The sequence below is a fragment of the Vombatus ursinus genome, unplaced genomic scaffold, assembly GCF_900497805.2.
Source record: "Vombatus ursinus unplaced genomic scaffold, bare-nosed wombat genome assembly UNPS02014818.1, whole genome shotgun sequence".
Lineage (NCBI taxonomy): Eukaryota > Metazoa > Chordata > Mammalia > Diprotodontia > Vombatidae > Vombatus > Vombatus ursinus.
This window is the reverse complement of record NW_020954596.1, coordinates 4,149,158-4,174,916: the sequence shown is the minus strand read 5'-3', so window position 1 is coordinate 4,174,916 and position 25,759 is coordinate 4,149,158. Positions and strand designations below refer to the sequence as shown.

Genomic DNA, 25,759 nt, shown 5'->3' with positions numbered 1-25,759 from the left:
ATGGTAGGTTGCAAGCTCTTTTGGGGGCAGAGGCTGTGTGTCATATTTCACGTCTTTATCCCCAGAATCCAGCATATCAATTTGCACATAATAGACATTTTATTAAATGTTTATTGAGTTGAATTGGGGTGGACAAAAGGGTTTGCTTGAGTAAGTAATGAGTTCCCTGTCACTGGAAGTATCCAAGCAGAGACTGGCTAACATTTGTTGCGACATCCTAAAAGGATTTGTTCATCATCCATTTAAGGGCAATTCTAGATGGTCCAATGAATCCCTTCCTGCAGAGATTCTGTTAAAATTATTTTTTTCTAGGATATATAAATTTAATGTATGTGATATGCTTTTTCCTTGAAGATTCCAGGGTCAAGGGGCTGTCATTCTGAACACCAATTTTTACTTCTCAGAATTACAGATAGGGAAGAGTTTAAGAGAGATTGGGCTGGATGTGAATTGAGCCCATGATGCATCCTAGAAATTGCTCTTCTAAGTCCCTAATAAGAGTTTGCTTTCCTATTATTTTCCTTTCTAAAGAATTAAAATCAGACACTAGGTCCAGGTAATTTGGGCTTTGGGGTTAGAATCTTGCTTAATCTCAAATTCAATAACAATAATCATTTCTCTAACACTTTGAGCTTTATGAAACCCTTTCCTCACCACGACATTGGGAGGGAGGGAGGAAGGATAAGATTCATCCTCTACATTTTTTGGAAGAGAAAACAGAGAATTGACATGATTCACAAAAGGTCAACCTGCTCACCTCAGCTCTTTTGAATGAGATAGAACCCAAGTGTCCTAACTCTCAGGCTGCTGCCTGTCTACTCTAACACTGTCTTACCTTGACCTAGTTAGTCTGGCCTCAGGTTCGAGTACAGGGTGGCCAGAAGAGAAGAGTTACTGGTCAGGGAAGAGCAGAGTCTTTTCTCTGATACCATCAAGGTGGTCTAGCCAGTTCCAGTTTGGTGGAGTCATTAGAGACATGGGGGTATAGAAGGCTTTGTTTATATGGAGCCCAATGGTTTCTTCACTCTGAGTAAACCGAAGCCATCCCACACTCTGAGATTTCTCCAAGATGTCCTAATGGGAGCAGCATTATGGTATAAAGGAAAGAGTGCCGGATTTGATGTCAGGCAACCTGGGTTCCAGTTTTTATTTTGCCATTTTCTAAGTGTGTGACCTTAGACAATTTACTTCCCTCCCATGATCCTCAGTTTCCTTCTCTGTGAGATGAGGATGATCACACTTGTACTACCATATAGGAGCAGTTGTGAAATGGTAGTGTGTCTAACCCTTCCTTTAGGGTTATTGTGAGAAGTGTACATTGTAGAACAGTCTTGGTTCTGGAAAGCTAGCTAGAGGTCATATAGTCCAACCTCATCACTTTATAGATGAGGAATCTGAGTTCCAGAGAGGTGACATGCCCTGGCCAACATTACATAGGTAGGAAGATGCAGAACCAAGATTTAAAACCTGGTCCTTAGAGTCCAAATCCAGGGTTTTTCATTTACATATGCTGATATTGATCACTCAGTGTGCTCTCTGGGTCTTACTCTCCTCACCTTTAAAAAGGGGATCCTAATATTTGCAGCCCTACCACAGGTCACTCAGTCTGTGTGCTGATTATGTGCCGGGTACTATGCTAAGCTCTGGGGATGCAAAGAAAGGCGAAAGACAGTCTAATGGGCAGATAATTGCTCAGTCCTAGGTCAAAGTGTCCTGAGATTTGAATGAAGGAACCCTTACATGGCAGGAGTCACATTTGAGGATTTCCCAAGGTGGGGTGGTCTGACATTGGCTAAAGCCTCAGGTAAAACCCATCCATCACTGCTGAGATGAATGGGCAAGTCTGGCTTTCTGAGGTGGTATTGGCACTCGAGATCTGGGCAGCCTGTCCACAAACATTCGTATCTGTTTCACCGCCCTTCACAATGGCTCTTCATTTTACGTAGGGGAAAATGGAAGCCTGGAGATGGTACCAAGCCTTCGTATTATGTGGGAGGAAATGGAAGCCTGGAGACGGGAAGTGATTCACCTGAGGTCACATCACAGCTTAGCTCCAAGCTGACCAGAACCCGGGTGCCCTCACTCCCAGCCAAGGGACCTTCCCACTTCTACTTCTGGTGTTGCTCCCAAATTTAATTTATCTAATTTAATAATATAATTTTGAGAATCATGATAGATTATATAAAATAGAGCTTAAAGAAACTTTAGTGATCTTGTATTCCAATATCCACTTTTTAAAGAGGACAATATCATGCCCAGGGAGTGGTATGATTTGTCCAAGCTCACATCAAGTCAAAGCCTACACTTATACTTTCTGCTCATAAAATAAGGCTGTTTGAGATTGAGAGGGCATAAGCATAGAGCTGAGCTCATCTAGTATAACCTCCTTATTTTTTAGATGGGGGAGAGGGAATAAGCATTAATATGATGCCTACTATATGCCAGGCATTGTACTAAGCACTTTTTACAAATATTATCTCATTTGATCCCCACAATAACCCTGCAAGGTAGGTGCTATTATTATCCCTATTGTACAGTTGAGGAAACTGAGACAAACAGGTTAAGTGAATTACTCAGGGTCACACAGCTAGGGAGTGTCTGAGTCTGCGTTTGACTCCAGGCCCGGTGCCCTATTCACTGCACCATCAGCTGCCTCAGTGGGAACTGAGAGGCAAACAGTAACTCAGGGTAGGGGGGATGATGTTTAGGGCCGGGCTAGAGAGATAATTGTTTGAGCTGGGGTAGATAGTATTTGGATAGAAGGGAATGAGTGTTTGGAGTGAGCAAGTCAGGTCAACAAGCATTGATTTATTAAACCTTACTATATGCCAGGCGCCATGTTAAGCAAAAAAGAGATTCTCCCTACCTTTCAAGGGGCTTACATTCTCATGAGAGAAGATAACACATGAGAGGGAGTTGAGAAGAGGGGTGGGTAAGAAGCAGCTCTGTGATCACGGTTGATGTCTTGGGCTGATCTGACCCCCGGGTTACACTCTTGCCACTTGGGAGAATAGCACTGGGCCTCACCTGAGCCTCCTGGGGTCCCACTCACCGAGGGCTATAGGAACAGCATGACAATGGAGGGAGCATTGAAGTTAGAAAACCTCTTTCTAGTTGAGTCCTCTTTCTGCCACTAACGGGTTTCCCATCTGTAAAGGGGTCATCCAGATGGGTTGGCTCAGGAAAGACAAACTGAGTTCAGTTGGATGGAACGGATGGGAATCCCACTGAAGTCAGCTCACTTGCCCGTGGCTCTCAACGTTGCTGTTTTCCTAACCCGGCCTTTCTGTATTTGTCAGCACACGAAGCTGCCCCCAGACTGCTGCCCACTCCTTGTGTTTGTGAACCCGAAAAGTGGAGGGCTGAAAGGCCGAGACCTGCTCTGTAGCTTCAGGAAACTGCTGAATCCTCACCAGGTCTTTGAGCTCACCAATGGAGGCCCTTTCCCTGGGTAGGTTGCCACTGAGCTGTAAGTAGCATCTGGAGAGATTTCATTGATTTTGCCACACCCCCTCTCCCTGCTCCCATCTCCCATGCCACCAGTAAGTTCTACCTCGGACAAGCAAGCTAAGTGTTCGGGGAACAACCTTGGCCTTGGTGATGGGGTGGGAGGGCAGTAACCATTGGTGACCGTTAGTAAACAGAACAGTTTGGATTCCTCCAACCTTGAATTTCCCTCCAGGAAACACACACACAGCACAGCTGGCCTTTTTGTAGCCCACCCTTGGGATGAGGGCAGTAAACAGTGTTGAAGTGTTCAGTACCATGAAGACCTGTAAATTGTTAGGTTGGGGAGGGATTGCAGAGACCATCTAGTTCAGTTCCCTCATTTTATGGCTTAGAAAATCGTGATCCAGAGAAGGGACAATGACTTGCCCAAGGTGATACAGGCAGATGGAATTTGAACCCAGATCTCCTGACTCCTGGTGCAGGGCTTACTCTCCTAACATTTCAATGCCTCATTATTCTTTGCTGGTAGAAAGGTATTGAAACTAATGTCAGGATCCATGTTTAGAAGACCTCCCTTAGTAGACCATCTCCAAGGATTCAGTCCTGATTCTCCAAGTGCTCAGGCTTTTACTCAGAGGCAGCACAGTAGAGCACCAGGCCTGGTGAGTTAAAATCCAGCCTCAGACGTTTACTGTCTGTGTGACCCTGGGTAAGTCACTTAACTTCTACTTGACTCAGTTTCCACATCTGTAAAATCAGATGATGATAATAACATCAACTTCCCAGGGTTGTTGTGATGGACAAATGAGGTAATATTTATGAAGCACTTTGCAAATCTTAAAGAGATATAGAAATGCTAGTTATAAGGATACAGTTGAAAGGGCACTGGACTTAGGAGAAACGTGGGTCTAAATTGTCACTGTTCATCTTAGTAGCTGTGTGACTATAGGCCACTCATTTAACTGCTGAGCCTCAGTTTTATCAACTTTTAAATGGGCATAATAACACTTAACATTCCTAACTTAGTGTTGTGGTCAGGCCCAAACAATATATGTAAGGGTGCCAAACCCTAGGGCAATATGTGAATATCAGCTATTTTCTCAAGCTCTACTCTCTGGGTACTCAATTTAATTCAGTTCAATTCAATTAAATATTTGTTAAGTGCCTTCTACATGCAAAGGCCCTGTGGGTTAGGCTCCAGAGATAAGAAGTTTTTTAAAATGACAGTCCTTGCCCTCAAAGCACATAGTAAGCACTTATAAATGCTTTTCCATTAATTAATTAACTAATTAATCAAGGCAGCTAGGTGGTGCAGGATGGGCCTGGAGTCAGGTGGGCTTGAGTTCAAATCTGCCCTTCGATATTTATTAGCTAAGACTTGGAGCAGGTGACTTAATTTCTGTTTGCCTCAGTTTCCTTATCTGTAAAATGGGGATTACAATAACACCTAACTCCCAGGGCTGTTGTGACAATCAAATGAGATAATAATTGTAAAGTGTTTAGCCTAGAACATAGTAATGGATATAAAAATATTAGATGTTACACTCTCTCTCTCTCTCTCTCTCTCTCTCTCTTTCTCTCTCTTTCTCTCTAACTGTATCTATATATATTAGTATCATATATTCCTTCATTCATGGAGTTTATTTTCAATCCTTACTCTTAAGTATTTCAGACATTATACTTGCTGTGTTGTTCTCCAAATAGTCATTTTTGAACCTACACACACACCCTTTATCCAGTGCATGCAACCAGTATTTATTTATTGAGCCCTTGTTATGTGCCCAGTCCTGGACGGAGAACTGGATTCCCTCCCTAAGAGTCTGGGGTAGAAACAATACTGAATGGATTTAAGACCCCTGAAGTATGAGGCTCTTCTGTCTAGCTTTGCTGGCATAGCTAGGTCTGGTCATGGCATCTGTGAGATTCCCACCAAGCCCCTGTCTTTTCCATCAACAGCCGAGCATAGTGTCTCTTGGCTTCTTAGGACACTGAGTGTCCACTGATAAGAAATTATATTGTTGGTGAAAAAGTATAAATATACTAATGATTGGAGGGTAAGATCTATGTCAAGATTTATTTAAAAGTAGAGAATTCAAAACAATTTTTCAATAGGCATGAATATCAGGAGGCGTACCCAGGGAATTTTATTTTATTTTTTAAAGTGACTATTTATTGAATACTATTGAATCATAAGGGACTTTATTTTTTAAAATCATACTTACTAAAGAAACTAAAATTTGTTTTTTAAAACACCAACAACTAAACTTTACTTGACAAAAACAAACCTTACGTAGAGACGCAAAATACCAAACCCTGTGCCTGGAGGTGTGCCCACCTCCCTGAATGTTGGGGTATAAAGTATGTACATTCTCTGTACATCCCCTAGTGTGGTGGTGACTTCTCAAAGGGGAGCACAAAATCTGGCTGAGTTTATAGAGCTAAAAAACACTTTGAGTATGGGTATGAAAATGACAGTCACTTTCTTAGCATCAATCTATCAGCTTTGACTTAGCAATGGTGCATTGTTCTTGTCTCTGCTCAAAGCTCCCCACCGCCACCCCCAGCATGGACTTTTCCCATCTTTTGTCACCTTTGCAAATTTGCTGGGTATGATATTAAACACTAGAATTGTTTGGATATGCATTTCTCTTATTAGTGATTAGCCTTTCATAAGGTTGTTCATAACTTCATACACATTACAAAAAATACTGGGAGAGAAGAGTTTTGTTTTGTTTTTGATAGGGGAGGAAGGGTGGAGTTATTTGAATTCTGTTTATGATATCTTTGACCATTATTCCCATAGTTTTTAAAATGGCAAGCATCTCCCCTCCCAGTTACTAGATGTGGCATGAATTCAGGCCTAATGCTTTTTTATCTACATTCAATGGGCCAACCCCTCTTCCCCCTTCCCAGGAATCTGTTTGGTCCCCTTTATTTGACTTTAGATAGCAAGTATCAATAGGTACAAATTAGACCTCAGGAACAGAGGTCTTTGGGTTGACTTGATCTAACCAGTATCCTTATTGCTACCCTCAGGATCTGTCCCGATATTGGGCCCTGGCCTAAAAAAGAGGGGAGGTGGAGGACAGTAGCCGTCATGATGTCTCATACACAATTCCTAAGGGTTAGGTACCACTAAATTATCAAGGCAAAGTATTGGGGTGGAGGGCAGAGGGAGACACAGGTAAGGATGAGCATAATAAACATACACGCTAAGACGTTAGCCTCCTTTCATTGGGAGGCGAATAAAAAGGGCTGTTCTTTGTGAGATGTGATACATGACTCATTGATACTAGATACATCTGGGTCCAAGTCTTGTGAGGGAAACAGGCCTGGAAGCTCCAGGATGGCAGGGAGGACCACCACCACCACCACCACTCCCAACAACCCCACCGCCCCTTTGGCTGTCTGGGGTTGGCGTGTACTGCGAAAGTCCAAGAGGGAGTGAGTGATTCCTCCTCTCAGGTCTGAGGTTGCTGTCCTTGAGTGATGGGGGCATGGGAGTGGAGCTAGGGAGAGATGATGCTTTATGCACGAGAAGGATGTCTAATCTATGTCTTCAGGAACGATAATCAGTGTGTGCCAAGCGAGGCCCCTACTGGAGAGCTCCACAAGCTTCTTAGGGTCTTAGCCATGTACTTAGAGCTGGAAGGGATTTTTCAGATCATCTAGTCCAATCTCCTAGCCGAGAACCAGAAAAGAAAGTTATTTGCCTTGGTTTGTGCAGCTGGTAAGTGACTGAGCCAGGAGGTTCAAAGCCACGTCAGTGGACTTCTGATCCTCATGGGCCAGAATGCCACAGCCCGCGTAGTCAGGACTCAGACCTGTGTGCTTGGCCCCAGCAGGTGGCCAGCTCTGTACACAGACACCTCACCCCATCACAAGCCTGACTAGCCCCTGGGCGAGGAGCTTCGTGGTGTCAGGTGTTGCTCAGAGGCCCTAATGGATGGCAGAGGGAACAGGCCAGAAAGAGAAGAAAGCTGTAAACACACTTAAGGGGTTTTTTTGGGTCAGTAATTCTTCTGACAAGCTCTTCCTGCCAATGTAAGAGAATGGAAAGCCCTTGTTTATCATTCAAGACTGAACTTTTAAGGACAGAATAAAATATTCGGATTTCTGCCCAGAGAGGCCAGGGTCACGTGATCTTGTCTCCTGGGCGCCTAGGAACTGAACAACAAAACAAAACAAAAACCTCTTGAACCAAACAGAAGACATCCTGCTCTCTCCTCCCGGGTTTTTTCCTACTGAGACTGTGTCCCTCTAAAGCGTAGGTGTATGAGCTGTGATCAGAACAGTTCCTCCCATTGTCACGGCACTCTTAGCCTTCCAGGGTGCTCTCCCATCCAATATTTCACCAGATCTCAGGCAGGGGCAGAGTTTATCCCCCATTTGTGTAATCCCCCATTTACACAAATGCTGAACTTGCATCAGTACCACCTAAGTTTGTATCCTCTGACGCTTAAGAGCAGGGTGACCCTGGGCAAGGCACTTAACCTTTTCTTTTTATTTTCCTCAGTTTCCTCACCTGTAAAATGAGTATGGTCGTAATAGCACCTACTTCCCAGGTCATTGTGAGGATCAAATGAAATCACATATGTAGAGCACTTTGCAAACTCTAAAGCATTGTATAAATGCTAGTTATTTATTATTATTGTTAGCTATTATGAAGAAAAGAAGGCTCAGAAGGGAACTGACTTCATGAAGGTCCTTTCTAGTGCTAAGATACTCTGACGCCATGACTTGATTCAGGTCACTTGGTGACTTGGTGACATCCAGGTCCTGAATCCAGGCTCTCTGATTTCCAGCCACCTCTCTTGTCTAGACCATGCTGTTACCTAGAATGCAGAATTTCCCTCCAGGCATCATACTTGGCCATTTCCTTGGTTTCTTATGTAAATCTCTCTAAGTAATTAAAAAGTGACATTAGATCTGTGTTTGAATGAAGAAGTTTCTGCTCATGTTGGTGATTTAGGAGTGAAAATTTATTAGGAATGAATTTTATGCTTCCTTAGAGCCCCAGAGTAAGTGAGATGCTTTTTTTCTTTCTCTAATAAGGTTTCACATGTTCTCCCAAGTCCCCTGCTTCCGGGTCCTGGTGTGTGGTGGGGACGGCACCGTGGGCTGGGTGCTGGGAGCCCTGGAAGAGATCCGGCACAAACTGGTATGCCAAGAGCCTTCTGTGGCCATCCTACCTCTGGGTACAGGTGAGCACAATCAGACCCTGGATATGAGGAGTTAAGGGAGGGAAAGGGTGACACCCTGGGGGAGAGGGAGAGAGAATCATTTCATGATAAGCAACAGCAGACAGGGGCACTGAGAGGACAGCCTATGTCAAAATATTCACATCACTCCTGGTTTCTATAGTGCCTCAAGGTTTATAAAATGCTTTGTGTACAACAGCTCTGTGAGGTAGGGAATATAAGTTGTATTTTCCTCATTTTATAGGTGAGAAATCTGAGGCTCAGAGAAGGGGAAATAACCTAGTTTACAGTTACTGTCAGCTTAGATTCAAATCCAACTCTCTTGAATTTTAGGAAGTCCCAAATTCTTTCTGCTGCCTCACTGATGACTCATAGTGAAAATGAGAACTAGCAATTGAAAGAAAAATAGTAACTCACATGTTTTTAGTACTTTAAGGTTTACCAAGTGTTTTCCATATATCTCTAATCAGAATATGACCTTACATCGTCTTATTCAAGAGACAGAGAGCTAGAACCCTTACAGAGATGGGGAACCTGTGGCCTCGAGGTCATTTTGACTGAGTCCAAGTTTTAGAGAACAAATCCTTTTATTTTTTTAATTAATTAATTTAGTTTTAGTTTTCAGCATTCACTTCCATAAGCTTTTGAGTTTTCAATTTTCGCTCCCACCCCTCCCGCCTCCCTCCTCAAGACAGCATGAAATCTGATATAGGCTCTACATAAACATTCCTGTTAAACACATTTTCACATTAGTCGTGTTGTAAGAAGAATTAGAATCAACCGGAGGAACCTCAAGAAAGAAGAAACAAAACAAAACAGAGGGGAAAAAAAGGAGCAAATAGTATGCTTCAATCTGCATTCAAACCCCATAGTTCTTTCTCTGGATGTTGATAGCATTTTCCATCATGAAGCTTTTGGAGATGTCTTAGATCTTTGCATTGCTGAGAAGAGCTAACTCTATCATCAGAGTTAGTCATCACCCAACGTGGCAGTTTTGGTTCTGCTCACTTCACTCAGCATCAGACCATACAAGTCTTTCCAGGTTTTTCTGAAGTCAGCCTGCTCATCATTTCTTATAGCACAGTAGTATTCCATTACATTCATATACCACAACTTATTCAGCCATTCCCCAGTTGATGGGCATCCCCGTAAATTCTAATTCTTTGCCACCACAGAAAGAGCTGCTATAAATATTTTTGTACATGTGGGTCCTTTTCCCATTTGTATGATCTCTCTGGGATACAGACCTAGAAGTAGTATTTCTGGGTCAAAGGATATGCATATTTTTACAGCCCTTTGGGCATAGCAGAACAAATCCTTTTATTAAGGGGATTTGTTCTATGAAGTTTGGATTCAGTCAAAGGGCTGCACTTGAAGACCTAGAGGGCCACATGTGGCATCGAGGTTGCAGGTTCCCCACCCTTGCAGAAGATGTGCTGGTAAGGACTCCTGTAGGGGTCACACCTGGGTAGTGATTTAAAGGATTCTAGGGATTCAGCCCTCTGTTTAAGGGCAGCCCTTTCCAGTCCTCAGGAGCAGTTATCCTCTCTAATCTCTTCCCATCAGACTTGTTCTCAAGAAGGAATGAAAGCTCATTCACACAGAGGTACAGAGGTATTGCTAACTGAGAAGAGCTTAAATTGTGATTATGCCTTTCCTCCATAGAAGTATTTGTATTTTAAGAGTCAACGGGACAGCTCGGTGGCACAGTGGATAGAGCACTGACCCTGGAGTCAAGAGGACCTGAGTTCAAATTTGGCCTCAGATACTTGACACTAACTAGCTGTGTGACCTTGGGCAAGTCATTTAGCCCCAGTTGCTTAGGCCCCTCCCCCCCCAAAAAGAAGAAGGCATCGAGGTCTTCGAGGGGCAGTGTAATCTACTGGATAAAGATAGGAAAGTCACTTAAGCTCTTAAGCAGAAGGAATGTCCTCATCTGGGTGTACCAAGACCTGTGAAACCACAGCTCCAGTATCTACCCTCTCCCCATCAAGGCCTAGGGCCAATGGAATGAAGTTGCTGCTGTAAGAAAGTTCTCGGTACTAACAGGGCATCCAGGTGGCACAGATGATAGAGCATCTGGTCTGAGTTCAGATCTGTCCATAGACACTTACTAGCTGTGTGATCCTGGGCAAGTCCCTTCACCCTGTTTGCCTCAGTTTCCTCATCTATAAAATGAGCTATAGAAGGAAATGGCAAACCACACCAGTATCTGTGCCAAGAAAACCCCACGTGGGGTCATGAAGAGTTAGATACAACTGAAATGACTGAACAACAACAATAACAACAAAAAAGACATGAACAGCCGTAAAGGCGTTTCCCAGTACTATGGTAGTCACACCTTTGGTGGCTACGTGTTCATTTGCTCAGCAGACATTTTTTGGGTGCCTGTTCTTTGCAAGCACCATCCTAGACTATGGTGATGGATGGCTGCTGGAGAAGACATAGTCATAGTCATCAAGGCGTCTTCGCAGTGCAGTAGGAAAAGGGGGAGGAGTAAGACATATGCTAGGAACACAAGAGAGGCAGAAGGTGAAAGGAGATCTCTGATGATGAAGAGAGTATGTACAGCTGGGACGATCAATGAAGGCTTCTCTGATGAAATAACAAGCTCTCAGAGCTGGAAGGGACCTTAGAGTCGTGTAGCCCTACCCTTTCAATTTACAGAGGAGGAAACTTGAGGTCAAGGGACGTTAGATTGGCCAGAGGTTACACAGCAAGGTCGGGACTCAAACTCAGGTTTCCCAAGGCTCAGTCCCTCACCGCTATAGCAATGTATCCCTTATTTGAAGTATACCTCAGGATGGGTTTCAGAAAAACCTGAGAAGACTTGTGTGAACTGATGCAAAGTAAAGGGAGAAGAACCAAGATAACTGTTTATACGGTAACAGCAATATTGTGAAGATAATCAGCTTTGAAAGACTTGGGAGTATGGTGCAACATAATAACCAATTACAAGTACAAAGGATTCCTGACAATGCATACTATCCACCCCCAAACAGAGAAGTGATGGACCTAGAGTGCAGATTGAAACATATTTCCTTCTCTTTCTTTCTTTTTCTTTCTTTCTTTCTTTTTTTTTTTAGACATGGCTAATATGGGGATTTCTTTTGCATAACTTATACTTTTGTAACGGGTTTTGTTTTTCTTTCCTTCTCAATAGATGAGAGAAAGGGAGAAGGGAGGGAGAGAATTCAGAACTGAGAATAAAATAAAATGGAATTTTAAAAAATAAAATGAAGCATAACTCAGTGGATGAATAGGAATTGTGCGGACAGAAATGGGGAATTGGGAGTGATTCCAGGTACAGGGGAGGGCTCGAACAAAGATAAGGGAAACTGTATTGAATAGGTTGGAAGACCTGCTGAGTCCTCTGGTTTAACTAAAGAATAGAGTAGATGAGGAGGGAGATTTTGAAGGTGGGTAATAGTTATTTCCTTTGGATGTTTTAAGGAAGTATGAGTGACTGTGCTGGTTTGTTTTCCCAGGTAATGATTTGGGCAGAGTGCTGCGCTGGGGAGCGGGCTACAGCGGGGAGGACCCATTCTCCATTCTGGTATCCGTGGATGAAGCTGACGATGTCCTCATGGACCGATGGACAATCCTTCTGGATGCTCAGGATGTTGTCGAGAACACTGAGAACGGAGTGGTTGATCCTGAGCCCCCAAAAGTAATTTTTTTCATCACCTGAAATAATGGGATAATTATTTGCCCGTCAAGATTCTGGATTTGGAGCTGGAAGAGACCCTAGACCATAGAATGACAGAGTAGGGAGAGACCCCAAGATATAAGATGTTAGACCGAATTGGGAGGGAACCTTAGAGATTCTCTAGTCCAACACCTTTATTTTATAGATGAAGAAATTGAGGCCCTCCACCCCCATCCCCATCATTGAGTGATTTGCCCAGAGTCTACATGTAGTAAATAGTCAGCATTCAGATCCTTAACTTTTTTCTCACGTTCCTCTATCTATTAAAACATGGTGAGGTGTTAGCCAAAAGATTTTTCCTTACTGAAAATGAGCTATGTACCAACCCCTGAGTAGGAAACATCTTAGAAAACCTGCTTGTCCTGACGGCACCGTTTGAAAATCATAGGACCATTGATCTAGAGACCTTAAAGTTCACTTACTGCAGTCCCTCATTTTGCAGATAAATTTAAAAAAACCCAGAAAAGTGAAGTAGTGACTTGCCTGTGGTCACATTGCCAATAAATGCTGGAGCACCGATTCAAGCCCAATTTGAGACCATGTATGATTTTTTTTCCGCTTGATATATGGTATAACGTGTTGGTTATGCCTAGTTTCTGCCAAACTGTTTTCCAGTTTTCCCAGCATTTTTTTTCAAATAGTGAGTTCTTGTTCCAGTTGCTGGAGTCTTTGAGTTTATCAAACACTAGATTACAATGTCATGATGGCTTTTTGAAAAGAGATACTATTAAGTGCTTGCTTAGTGCAGTGCCTGGCACATAGTAGGCATTATATTAATGCCTTCTCCCCTTTTTCAACTATAGTATTATCCCTCCCCTACCTGCTCCCCCCCCCCAAAAGTAATAGTTTTATCATTCACAAAATGCATCACTCATAACAACTCTGTGAGGCAGGTAGTTGTAAGCATCACTCTTCCCATCGTACTGGTGAAGGATATTTTATTAGGGAGGGCACCTCCTCCTGGATGCCCTGTAGAAATCTCAAACTTCTCATGTTCCAAATAGAGCTCATTGTATTTCCTCCTGTCTCCCAAACTCATCCCTCCACCAGACGTCCCCATTTCTCCTGAAGGCATCACCATCCTTCCGGTGATCTGGGTTTGTTGTCTTGACTCATCCTGTCCCTCAATGCCCACAGCTAAGCAGTTGCCAAGCCTTGTCCTCCCTGCCAACAGAACAGTTCTCATGTCCCTTTCTCTTTGTAAACAAGGCCTCTACCCTAGTCATCTATTGCTTGGACCTTTGTAATGTTGGTCTCCAATCCATCCTCCTACAGCTGCTTAATGGATATTCCAAAAGCATAGCCCTGCCCCATCATTCTGTTACCCAGAAATTTGGGTATTGTTTGCTAGGATAAACTACTAAGTCTTCAGCCTGGGTATTTAAAGCCCTTCACAGTGTGGCTCTCACCAAACTTATCAGTCTTATTTCCCATGGGTCCTCCTCATGTGTTCTCTAGGCTAGGACTGGCTTGCTAGCTGTTCCCTCTACCCAAAATTCCATTTCCTGCTTTGGTGCTTTTGGCACCTAGTTATCCCTGGGAGTGGCACGCCAAGGAAACTCCTTCCTTACCTGTGTCTCTCTGACTTCCTTCAGAGCCCAGCTAAGGTGCCACTAACTACATGAGGCCCTTCCTGATTTCATATACTTCCTTTCTCCAATGAGTAGCATTCTTTCTTCCTTGTAATTACTTTGTATATACTTTCTTATTTACTTGTGTACACATTATATTTCTCACCACCACCACCACTACCTCCATTTAGTTTTTATTTAGGACTAGTGCAGTGCCTGGCACATAATAAAAGCCTAATAAATATTTTAAAAATTGAATTGGGAAAACTAAGGTTCAGGGAAGTAAATTAACTTGGTCAAGGTCATACAGATAATGAGGTCCCAGCTCTCTCATCACTATTCCCGGTTGCCCAAGCAAGGAGAAGTGCTATAGGAGGGCCAAACTGGCAGTGCTGTGTGGGACAGATGAGTAGGATTGCTGGGTGGGGGGAGGGGTCAAGGCAGGAAGGCTAGGTCCAAGAATGCTGTAGCAGCCCACACCTCATAGACTGGGCATAGGCAGGCGGGCAAATCCAGTTAATCTGTTCCCTCTGCACTGAGGGGTGAGGCCTCCAGGACCCAGCATCAGCCTTACCCAAAGGGACTAAAATCATTCCTTCTGTGGAGTTTCTTTTATGTCCTGGCCGATAAAGAAGGAATAGCTTGGGAGCAGCAGAGATGGCCCAGAGACTTATGGCTCCTCGTGGTGACATTTCCATTTTGACTTTGCTTCCTCCCCTCCCCCAGATCGTACAGATGAACAATTACTGTGGACTTGGAATTGATGCAGAATTGACTTTGGATTTCCACCATGCAAGAGAAGAGGAGCCAGGCAAATTTAATAGCAGGTAGTCATCATGGACTTTCTAAAGCCTGTGATCAAAGGCAAGGTGAAATTTATACTAGGCTTGGCCACCCTAGGATCTTGGGATTATAGATTTAGAGCTGGGAGGGGCCTTAAAAATTGTTGACTTCAGCCCCCTGATTTTGCAGATGAGAATACTAAGGCCTGGGAAGGGACTCATCTCAGACCCACGTGTGACCCTGGACATGTTACATAACCTCTTGTCTGCCTCAGTTTCCTTATCTGTAGAATTTTGGTAATAATTGCACTCACCTCCCAGGGTTGTTGTGAGGATCAAATGAGAGAATATTTGTAAAGCACTTTGCACAGTGCCTAGCATATAATAGGTGCTTAATAAATGCTTATTGCCTCCTCCTTCCCTTCCCCTTCTCCTTTAAAAGGAGGCTCCCACACAACCAGATAACACGAAGTGGGCCAGACAGCCCTGTGTCCCCTCACTTTTGACTCAGCTCATTAGTAATGAGGGAAGGGCTGGAGACGCCTGTGAAGGTAAGGATTTTTTGTCTTTAGATTCCACAACAAAGGGGTGTATGTCAAAGTCGGGTTACAGAAGATCAGTCATACCAGGAACCTCCACAAGGACATCCGACTTCAAGTGGACCGGCATGATGTGGAATTGCCAAATATCGAGGGGCTGATCTTCATCAACATCCCCAGGTAACAAGCATCCGAACGGCTGGTGCTCAGCCGGCCTCAAACGCAGTGGAATATAGCCAAGATTTACTGGGGAGCTGCCGAGTACTGGGCACTAGCAACTCAGAATTGAAAAGCACCCATACGCTCTCAGCCCTCTTTTAGAGAGGGGGATGAAACACGTACACAAATAAGCCTAATGCAAGTTAGCATGTGGTGAGATACCCAGAAAATGCCAAGTGGCCTGAAAAATTCTGTGATGGCAGAGAGGGGATGGTCACATTTCCAACTGGGGAGATCAAGGAAGGCTTCAAGGAGAAAGGATGCCCAGACTGGTCCTCAGAGAAGGTTGGTTCATCAATCCTGAGCGATTAGGTCAGTGTGAATGGGTAGTTTGGATTGTGGAATATTCGAAAAGAAACCTCGTTTTTCCAAAATAGCCACACCCCTATCTCTCTTAAAACATGGTCCCAGATCTTCCTCACTTCCATTGCCCTTGATTTCATTGGTGCAGCTGGGGCTCTGGAGCTGATCTCTGGGGATCTGATAACGATGCTCGGTTTAAGAAGCCTCGGATTGATGACGGTTTGCTGGAGGTGGTTGGGGTAACGGGCGTCGTTCACATGGTAAGTCCTCTGAAAAGCAGTATTTACTTCCTCACTATTGTTGAGAGCTTCATGTTACTCTGGCAGGGTTCACAGATTGTAGTTGGGTTTCTCTGGGGTTCAGAGATTGGGGGTGGGGTGAGGAGAAGGGAGTATTCCTTGGGAAAAGGAAAGGAAGAGGGTCATTTGAAAAACAAGACTAGATCCAATGACATGGCAGCTGGTGAGTTCAGGAAGGATCTCTGGTCTCCAAATCACCCATGGCTCTTCATTAGCTGTGGGATAAAATCCCAGATCGTCACCCTGCAATTTGAGGCCCCTGACAATCTACTGCATCTTTCCCACCTCACCCCCTTTTGTCCCCGTCCTTCCCATCTAGACCAGGCTCCTCTCCATTCTCTCTGTAGCTGACAAGACCAATTCCGCCTCTGCTTATTCTGTTCTCTCCCTCTGTGGAATGCTCTCCTCACCCTTTTCACATCCAGCTTAGGGGGTTTGGACGTGAGCTGGGTCTTACAGGATGGGTAGGATATGGAGGGGCAATGAGGAGTGAAGAGGTCCTTCTGAGTCCTTGTGGTGTATTCCTTGTGTATCTCTATGAGTGTTTGCTATTCTGACTTCATATAAATCTGTTCAGAATTTTGCCTTTGGCCTGTAAGGGTTGGAAGCACTGAATAGGTCCCTTCACCCTCACAGGGCCAAGTGCAGGGGGGATTGCGCTCAGGGATCCGGATCGCCCAGGGCTCCTATTTCCGGGTCACCCTCCTCAAGCCAATTCCAGTACAGGTTGATGGAGAGCCATGGATCCAGTCCCCAGGCCACATGATCATTTCTGCTGCTGGACCAAAGGTACACTTTACTTTCAGAGCATGGCAATCATGTATTTAATGTGATTGTATTATCCTCGTACAGTAGCTTACAATGTGCTTTCAGCATTTTTCAGTTCATTTCATCTCCACAGCAAACCTCTGAGGGAAACAGAGCCACTGTTAACTCTATTAGTGATGAAACTGAGACACAGATAGGCAAAGTAATTTACATGAGTTCATCCTACTAGTCAATGGCAAAGCCAGTATTAGAATGGGAAAATCTGAGGATCTCAGACCTTCTTGAAGTGAGGTGTCCTGAAAGGAGCAATTAACTGCCATTAAAAGCAAAAAGAACATGATGGACAAAGGCAGGAGCACAAGCCCAGCGCCAGAGGTTAAAGATCTGCAGGGAGGACAATAAGAAAATAAATTTGCTTGGAGTGGAGCAAGTTGTGTTAATAAGTAAGATATGAAGCAATAAATGACAGATGGGCGTGCCTGTGGCAGGCATGAGAGTTGGGATCCTGGGCAGAAATGGTGCATTGGAAAAGATCGCAGGACCTCAGTTTGAGTTCCATCCCTGAGTTTTACTAGCTGTGTAACTGGGCAAGTCGTTCCATATTGTTAGCCTATTTCATTTGCCATAAAAATGAGAATTACAGGTTATACCCTTGATTAGTGATCCCACAAGGTTGTGAGGAAAAGTGCAATGTAAGTTAAATGCTTTAGAGTGGTTATCATTATCTAAAAGATGATACGGGGTCTTAATATGCCCCTTAGTCGGAGGACATGAAAGGAGCCACGTTCCAAGATGATTAAGACAGTAGGGTGTGGGATGAGTTAGGGAAACAGCATTTCTCTGCACACTCTTCCCCCAGCACACACACACACCTCCCCCGCCCCTTTCTTGCAAAGGCTAGAGACAGCAAATGTGGAGCGTTTGTGCTGGGCTGGGTTGGTGGATTGGTTAATATTGCTGAATTGCTTTTAGTTTTCTCTTTCTCTTTTATTCTTTGTTACAAGGGATGGCTCTCTGCCTGAGGAATATATTGAGAAATGAAAGTGATAGAAAAACAAAGGACATCAATAAAAATTTTTAAATTTCCAAAGGGAAAAATCCTAGCAGTTTTCTTTCAGGAACAAAAGAAAAAGTTTTTTCTTCCCACTAAGAGGGCTTTGTAATGAGAGCCAAGGCTTCTAGTGAATGTGCCATTTGGTTAAGATTTTAAGGTTATTTTCTAATAATTATAGAAAAGTTAAGCCTGCCATACTTTTTGTTCTTTTGCTAGAAAGACAAAAGGCGTGACCTTTTCTTAAGTGGCTTCCACTCCTAGCATCCATTTTCTAAATCAGGCTTCAGATGACCTCATCTAGCAGCAGTTACATTAGATAAATATCTCGGTGCATGGCAGCCCCGCCACATCTGGAGCAGTCTTGTGATGTGTCTCAAGGTAGCAGCACAAGAACCTGGAGAACAGTGTGCATAATAACTAGGAAATGGAAATGAAAACATCACTACAAGTTAGTCAGCTCTAATTAACCCTAATGTTTAATCTCCGTCCCAGGGAGCCAAGGGTGAAGAACGTCTTAGAGATAGCTAGGTGGAGCAGCAGACAGAGTGCTAGTCTTGCAGTCAGAGGGATCTAAGTTCAAATCAGGTCTCAATTACTACCTGGGCAAGTCACTTAATCTGCTTCAGTTTCCTCAACTTTTGTTGTTCATCCTTTGTTTTCAAAGAGGACCAATGACATCATGGGGTGATGACTTGCACGTGAATTGGATTTAAGTAAGGCAGGGTTGCTCAGAGTCATCTGTCTCTTCCTGAGTCATCCAAGCAAAATGGGGATAACAATTGCACCAACCTCCCTGGGCTGTTGTGGGGATCAAATGAGATAATATTTGTAAAGCATTTACTTCTTTCCTCTTTCCCTTCCTTCCTTCTAAATGCTTTAGAGATATAAGTGGTTATCATTATCCCTCCCTCTTTCTCTCCTTCCTTCTTTCCCTCCTTTCCGCCTCCTTCCTAACTTCCCTCCCTCCCTTTCTTCCTTCCTTCCTTCCTTCTTTCCTTCTTTCCCTCCCTCCCTCCTTCCTTCCCTCTCTCCCTCTTTCCTTTCCTCCCTGTACTCCTTCAGTAGATATGTGAGACATCACAGGCAGGGCATGTGAATACACTGTCATATGCACTGTCTGATGTAATCATTTACATTTGGTTTTCATTATCTGCTTTTCTTTATTGTGATGCAGATTTTGGGGTGGGGAGTGTTTATGGAGAAATGCTGTTGTGTAAAAACAGAAAGCAGCAATTAAAGAAAAAAAAACAAGATGTTGATCTTATTTGTTATGTGACCTTGAGCAAGTCTCTCACCTTTTCTGGTTGGTTTGTTTGTTTGTTTTGTTTTTGTTTTTTGCTAGGCAGTGGGGTTAAGTGACTTGCCCAGTGTCACACAGCTAGTAAGGGTCAAGTGTCTGAGGTCAGATTTGAACTCAGGTCCTCCTGATTCCACTCTATCCACTGCACCACCCAGCTGCTGCTTCCCTTCCCTTCCCTTCCCTTTTCTGGCTATATTTTCCCATCAGTGGAGGGAGAGGATTTGTAGAGTCTTAGATTTAAAGGTCATCTTGTCCAACCTCCTCATTTTACAAATCAGGAAATTGAGTTCTAGTGAAGTGAGAAGCATTGCCTGAGGTTGCATAGGTTGTAAGTGGCAGAGCCCAGGATTCATACCCAGTTCCTCTCCCTCCAGATACATTGGATTATCTTTGAGGTCCTTTCCAACTCTAAAGTCCAGTGATTCTGCGACCTCTGACTCAGTTATATAACAATTTAATATAAGCTTTCATCTCTTTTTCCACTGCCTCTACAGGTTCACATGTTGAAGAAGTCCAAGCAGAAGCCGAAAAAAGGAACAGGAAGCATGAAGGATGCCAAAATTGAGAGCTCTGGAGGCTCAGAAGGAGAGCTGAAATAGAAGAGGGTGTGGAGGCCAAAGCCAATGAATGCCTCCTGGTGTACCCCAGGGCTGGGGCAGGGAATTGGGGAAAGAAGGCCTGCTGATATACCTTGTTCATCGCTGCCTTTTCATCGTGTTTCCTGTATGTTAAGTCCCATTTGCCCCTTGTGCTCTTTGGTTTGGAAATGTATGCATTCCATGGCTTTTCAGGAACCTATTCCTTCATCTTGAGGTTTGCCATATAAAGAAATTAGAAGAAGAAACAGATCATCTCCAATGTAGACTTGGGGATAAGGTCACTCATTAACACGCACCAGAATCAAACTAGAAGCATCTACTTATCCATTGAATGCAATTTCTGGCCCTTAGGTTGCTCTTCCCAGACTAAAAAGGGTTCTCATGTACACAGCTGCTCCCAAGGAAACAAGAATCAGAAAAGGCGTGGGCATTCACCTCCATTACTGAGGTCAGACTCATCTGGCACCAGGGTGGCTTTTCATTAAATTCTTGGTTGTTGTGAATGTTTAGAGAAAACTCTAATGATGCCTTATCCAACCAGTTTCAGCTTTGGTCCCATCCTGTCCAAAGCCACAGTTTGGTAATACAAGTTAGATTAAGGCCCTAACCATAATCAGTTTATTCCCTTTGCCTTTGGAGTGTTTCGTGGAGATATTTATGGAATCAGTCACACCTACTATATCCCCTACTGCCGAGTGCTAGACTTTGTTGTGGTGAGAATCTGTGGTTGACATGTACGTATATTCCTAATTGGGTGACAGAAGATGTCATCTCCAATGGACACTATATGCCAATCTTTAAATAATAGATTTAAGGGTACCAAGGACTCCCAGTGTATGTACAGTAGTGCCACTGAATTAAAATGAATATTAAAGACAAAAAATACTCTCTGGAAAAATTGAGGGAAAGGAAAAAAGAACAGATGAGGTTTTGAGAAGATAAAGGGTAAAGGGAGGGATGAATGCTGATGCACAGTTTTTTGTCCTGTCCTTTGGACAATATCATTTAGACAAATCGCCTCCTATTCCCACCAGAGGGCTTTGCACTGAGAACCAGGACAGGTGATATTGCTATAATATCTTATCTTCCCCCATCGTGGGCTGCCCTCTGCAACCAGTCCCTTGAAGGGTGTTTTCTTGCCATTACTTTCCTCCCATTTTTACTGGCCTGTCCTTCTTTAGCATCTTGGCCAGTGTGGTAGCTGATTTGATCATGTAGACCTAAGAATGATACTTCGCTAATGTGGGGACAGGCAATGGGTAATACGACTTCATCTATCTTATAAGAAAGCTATACTCTTTCAGAATGAAAATTAGCATAAAGAATTAGGCATTTCCCTTTGGGAAAAAAAAATACCCATTCTGTGGATTTCCTTATTTCTGGCCAAATGTGTGGGGTTCTAGAGGCTGGATGATGCACTAAAATTAGAAGTATTTTCTGAAGATTTCAGAGGCACTCCAACTAGGAAGATTGAGTTAACAATGAAAAGGCATCATTTCTTTGTCTTGGTAGTTTTATACCAGATTTTTAGTCTGTGTCTACATAATGGAGCAAGTGGTCCCCAAGTGACCTCTGTCTGAATATTTGACCCCTTCCATGCCAGAGACCGTTTCCTATGGCACCCGAAGTGAGCTGGACAGTCTGCATGAGTGATTAGGTCTTTCCTTCCCTAATGGTACTGACAGATGTGCCTGGTGTTCTTGGGCATTCAGCTTCAGATCCCACCCTTCAGACCTGACCCACCTCCCTCAACCTCACACCCTACCTCTGGATTATTGTCGGGACCAGTAGTCACAACGTGACAGGGACCGTTTTGGTGAAACATCCTACTGGGGTCTCTTTTATTCAGCTGCCGTTGGCTATATACTCAGTCTTCTTTAAATGGTGCTTTGGCCACAAGACATTGGATCGCTAGGGGACCTGGCCTCATTCATTAGATGAATGTCCCTAATGTGTTATCCTCTGGGCAAATTGACTGCTAACCCAGCTGAGCTAACTAAAGAGGCAAGAAAGTTTACATTTTGTCAGAATGTAGGATGGATCCATTTTTCAAGGGCTATGAATGTTTTCAGGAAATAGATAAGGCTGTCTGACTGCTGATGTAAATTTCCAAGGTTTCAGTTGCAAATGCCTGTTTTACTTCAAAATGAGGATTTTTTTAAAAATTTATATATGTTAAATCCAACCCAAAACTTAGGTAGAGATTACAAAGTTTTCCTGTGCATTAGGCCAAGTCCTCCAGTCCTTTGTTAATCCCGTAGTAGTGTGGAAAGAGCCCTTCCTCTGGAGGTGGATCAGATCCCACTTCCCCCACCCCATCCCACCCCACTGCCAGTGCTCACTACCTGTGTGGCCCCCTTCCTGAGCCTCCGTTTCAACATCTAATGGCTTTTTAGGGCCATTCTTACCCCAAATCTTTGATCCTAACACAGTGTACTAGAAATGTGGAGATATTTCATTAGAAGAAATTGATCTAAAAATGCTTTAAAATATATGAGACATTTTTTATCATCTCATATTCTATATTTTATGGTCAGTATTTTTATATTAAAGAAGCATTGTGATACAGCAGGGTACTTGATTTCTCAGCAAGAAGGTTCATGGTGGGTAATATCTCACTGATAGGTGTTAGAGCTTACCTAGAGTCACTGTCATCTCTAGGGGAGTGGACATGGAGAAATGTAGGGCTATATAGACATAGGGCTTATAGACCTTGTTTCCCAGGGGAGAGCAGATGAGGCACTTGGAATTTTCTTGCCTGAGCCAGGCAAACCCTATTTTTAAGTGTTTGAATTTTTGTATGAAAGTAGGTGGTTATCTGCTCTGAAAGCTAAAACAAATGAAGCACATAGCAAAAAGTATTCCTTTTTCTTTTTAAGATGTTTTAAAATCTAACTTGGTCCAATGATGCCTCTGAAGCTACCCTTAGTAAGTGGGATGCTGGTATTTTTTAATATTTGAGAACACCGACCATTGCAGAACTGGAGAGAAGCACAGAGAACTTTGAGTCCAGTGTTCTGGTTTGACAAAGGAAGAAAGTGAGGTCCAGAGTGAGGACGCAATTTACCCACGTCCACTCTTAATTGGGAGGGCTGGGATTCTACCTCTCCTGCCTCTCAATCTTGTGTTCTTTCCATTCATTAGAGCAGGCTGTCTTCTGCAGTAACTAAAACTGAAAAGCCTATTGCCTACTTCCAGAGGTCAGAGAGATGGGGAGATTGCAGTGGTTACTGTCATACTGGGGGTGGGGGAGTTGGGGGTGGATCAAAGATGTTCATTTAAATTTTAGTTACTTTAAGTGGGCAATTTCTAAGGGAACAGTTCATAGGGTATGGGCTCAGGTAGCCAGCCAAGGATAGCAGCCCCAAGTGGCCTTTCAAGCCTATATTTTTGCCACCACTTTGGTAAGAAGGCATCCTGAAGCCAGGGTTGAGAGGCAGGATTTTCTGTCCTGAGAGAAAGAGCGATAAACAAATTTTTTCCCCTCTTGTGTGATCATTTGTGCTGAAGTTTTCAGCCATCTGATGATAGACTGAGGATTAGAGGAGTGGATTTTTGTCTTTCTAGAAGACAAAAGACTGTAGATGTGAACATCCGTACGTAGTTAAACTATAGGACTCTCCCCCATCCTTAGGCTAATTGAGACCTTTCCTGTATCAATCCTTTCCAAGATTCTGATGGGTTGAATGTCAAGCTGAGAACAATCTGGGAGATATTTATTTAGGGCCAACTAGTGCAGGATTGTTGGAAATGATTGCCTGAAAAGATCTTTTGATTCTGAAAATCTTGTGTAACATTATTTCATTGTGCAAAACTCCAAAGATTAATTCCCCTCTTTATATATTCCTGGAAGATGTGACTTAAGGGTTGGTTCTCTTCTTTAAGGCATTTGTGCTTTCAGACATGAGATTTATATGTTCATCAACTTTGTGTTACCAATGTCTGTGTCTGGGCCAGGGCCTAGAAGAGATGAGACTTCCTCTTCAGCTCTTAGGTTCCCTGAAGTTTACAAAGAATCATTTCCAGCTGCTGGAACCTTGTCAACCCCATTTATTTGGAACTCTCTAGATCAGAATTTGTAAGTCAGGACCAGACTTGGGCCAAAGTTTACTTATGAATATAGCTTTACTGAATAAGTTAGCAGTGTAAATAAATACGTTTGAGTAGGGGCAAAGCAACTTTTAACCTACTTAAGAGAACAAATTGTTCTCAAGCACTTTAGAAGCACACATTTACTGATAGTTAACATGCAAATTGCAATAATTCTTATCAATTCTTTGAAGCAGGCTACTTATTTTGAGCCTAGTTGAGTTTCTGAATGTACTTCAAAATAGTAAGACTGAATTTTTTTCTAAAATTTTTTCTAATTTGAATTGTTCTCCAATTCAGACTGACCTTCCCCAAAGTTAATCTGAACCTAATATGCCTGGATTCCCACATAAAAAGGATTAAAAAGTAGTTTTTGCTTTGTCTAGTTACCCCTGAAAAAGAAGGCTAATTTTTAAAATGTATAAAGATAAATAAGATGATACATGGGATTTCCTTTGAGGATCTCTGAAGGAAAGAATTATGTAAACTCCAGACTTTGGTTGTTGCTATTTCTGTCTTAAATTTTATCTCTATTTTAAAAGAACAGAAAATCCCTTTATTGTGAAGAATCTATCTGGACCAGTGGTCTGTGTACAGTAGATGTTTAGGAAACATTGATGAATGACTGACAGATTATGTAATATTTCTGCTTACATTTTGAACCAAACTGGTTTCTGCAGATAACAGGCCATTAGGTCCCCAGGTGTAAAGACAATGGCTTTCAGTGTTACTCAACTGGCCCCTGCTTCCTCCCGTGACCTTTCTGAAAGTGTGGTGTGGGACCGAGAGTTTGAGCCGGAGGCAGTCTTCGATTGTGGAGGGAGCTGGACTTAGATACCTCTCTGTCTAAACTGAAGTCCTTTGGAGTCTTTATTTCATCAGCTGTTGGCAATAAACAGTGCACCCATTTTCTTACTCTCAAAAGAAGTTTGGGTTCATGAAGTCGTGGGCTTTGGAGAATGCTTCTGATGCTTTCCCTTTTTTGTTGTGGTAAGAAATGAAGGGGCTGGGAAAAAAAACAAACCAAAAACAAAATTTAAAAAGGAAAGAATAGGCTGGCCCAACCCTCTTCAAGATGAGCCAAGTTTGAGAAGCCGAGCCTCAGTATGTGCTAACATTGAGTTTTTTAAGTGTTGAAGTGGAAATGACGTGGCTGATGCCAAGGAATCGGTCCAAGTGGGTCAGTCAGCACCGTCCAATTCTGATTTCTTGCTTATCTTCCTTCCAGCTTCTGCCAAACTCTGTGAACAGATGAATTGTACCTGTAAACCATTCCGTGATGGAATATCATTTCCTCATCATGTGCCTCCAGTATGAGAATTCTCATTGCATATGTTTACTTGCAGTTTTTCATCTTAAAAAAGAAAAATTTAATGGTGTTACTAGTTTCTGTTCGTTACTTGGCAAGCCACTGTGTTGGTTCCTGATCTGTAAGAATTATTGTTTCTCAATTGTAGTCAGTGTACAAAGAAAATTAAGGTGAACTTTTTCTTTTTATATTTAAGTATGAGTTTTGTCTTCATGTCCCTAGACTGTTTTCTGTATATATTTTGCATTGTAGCCATGTGGTGATTTTCTTCTGACTGCACTTTGCACTGACCTGAATTCTGAACTCTATGTATAATTTATGGGTATCAGAGATAGAAAATAATTTATATCTGTGACAAATACAGTACTGGTCATTTCCATTGTATTTTGGTGTCTCATTTGTGTGTCTTTGAGATTTGGCGTTATAATGATAACTTCAGAGGCAGCCTGGTGGGTGTAGTGAGGGCCGGGTTCAAGTTCTGCCAATGACACTTAGTAGCCATGCCATCACGGGCAGGTTATGTAACCTGTCTGAGGTTCAGGCAATCAAGAGTTGCATGTCCCTATA

General features: G+C 43.0%; 1 protein-coding gene across 1 annotated transcript in view; it reads left to right on the top strand.

The window, feature by feature from the left end:
* DGKQ (diacylglycerol kinase theta) overlaps positions 1-25,558 on the top strand; it is a 108,414-nt gene extending 82,856 nt beyond the window's left edge. The window contains exons 16-23 of the mRNA XM_027836338.1: positions 3,300-3,451; positions 8,506-8,654; positions 12,140-12,321; positions 14,658-14,758; positions 15,286-15,432; positions 15,923-16,034; positions 16,710-16,862; positions 19,690-25,558. Of these exons, the coding sequence (XP_027692139.1) occupies positions 3,300-3,451; positions 8,506-8,654; positions 12,140-12,321; positions 14,658-14,758; positions 15,286-15,432; positions 15,923-16,034; positions 16,710-16,862; positions 19,690-19,794 (1,101 nt within the window). The 3' untranslated portion in view covers positions 19,795-25,558. The remainder of the gene's footprint in view (positions 1-3,299; positions 3,452-8,505; positions 8,655-12,139; positions 12,322-14,657; positions 14,759-15,285; positions 15,433-15,922; positions 16,035-16,709; positions 16,863-19,689) is intronic.
* Positions 25,559-25,759: the final 201 nt, after the last annotated feature.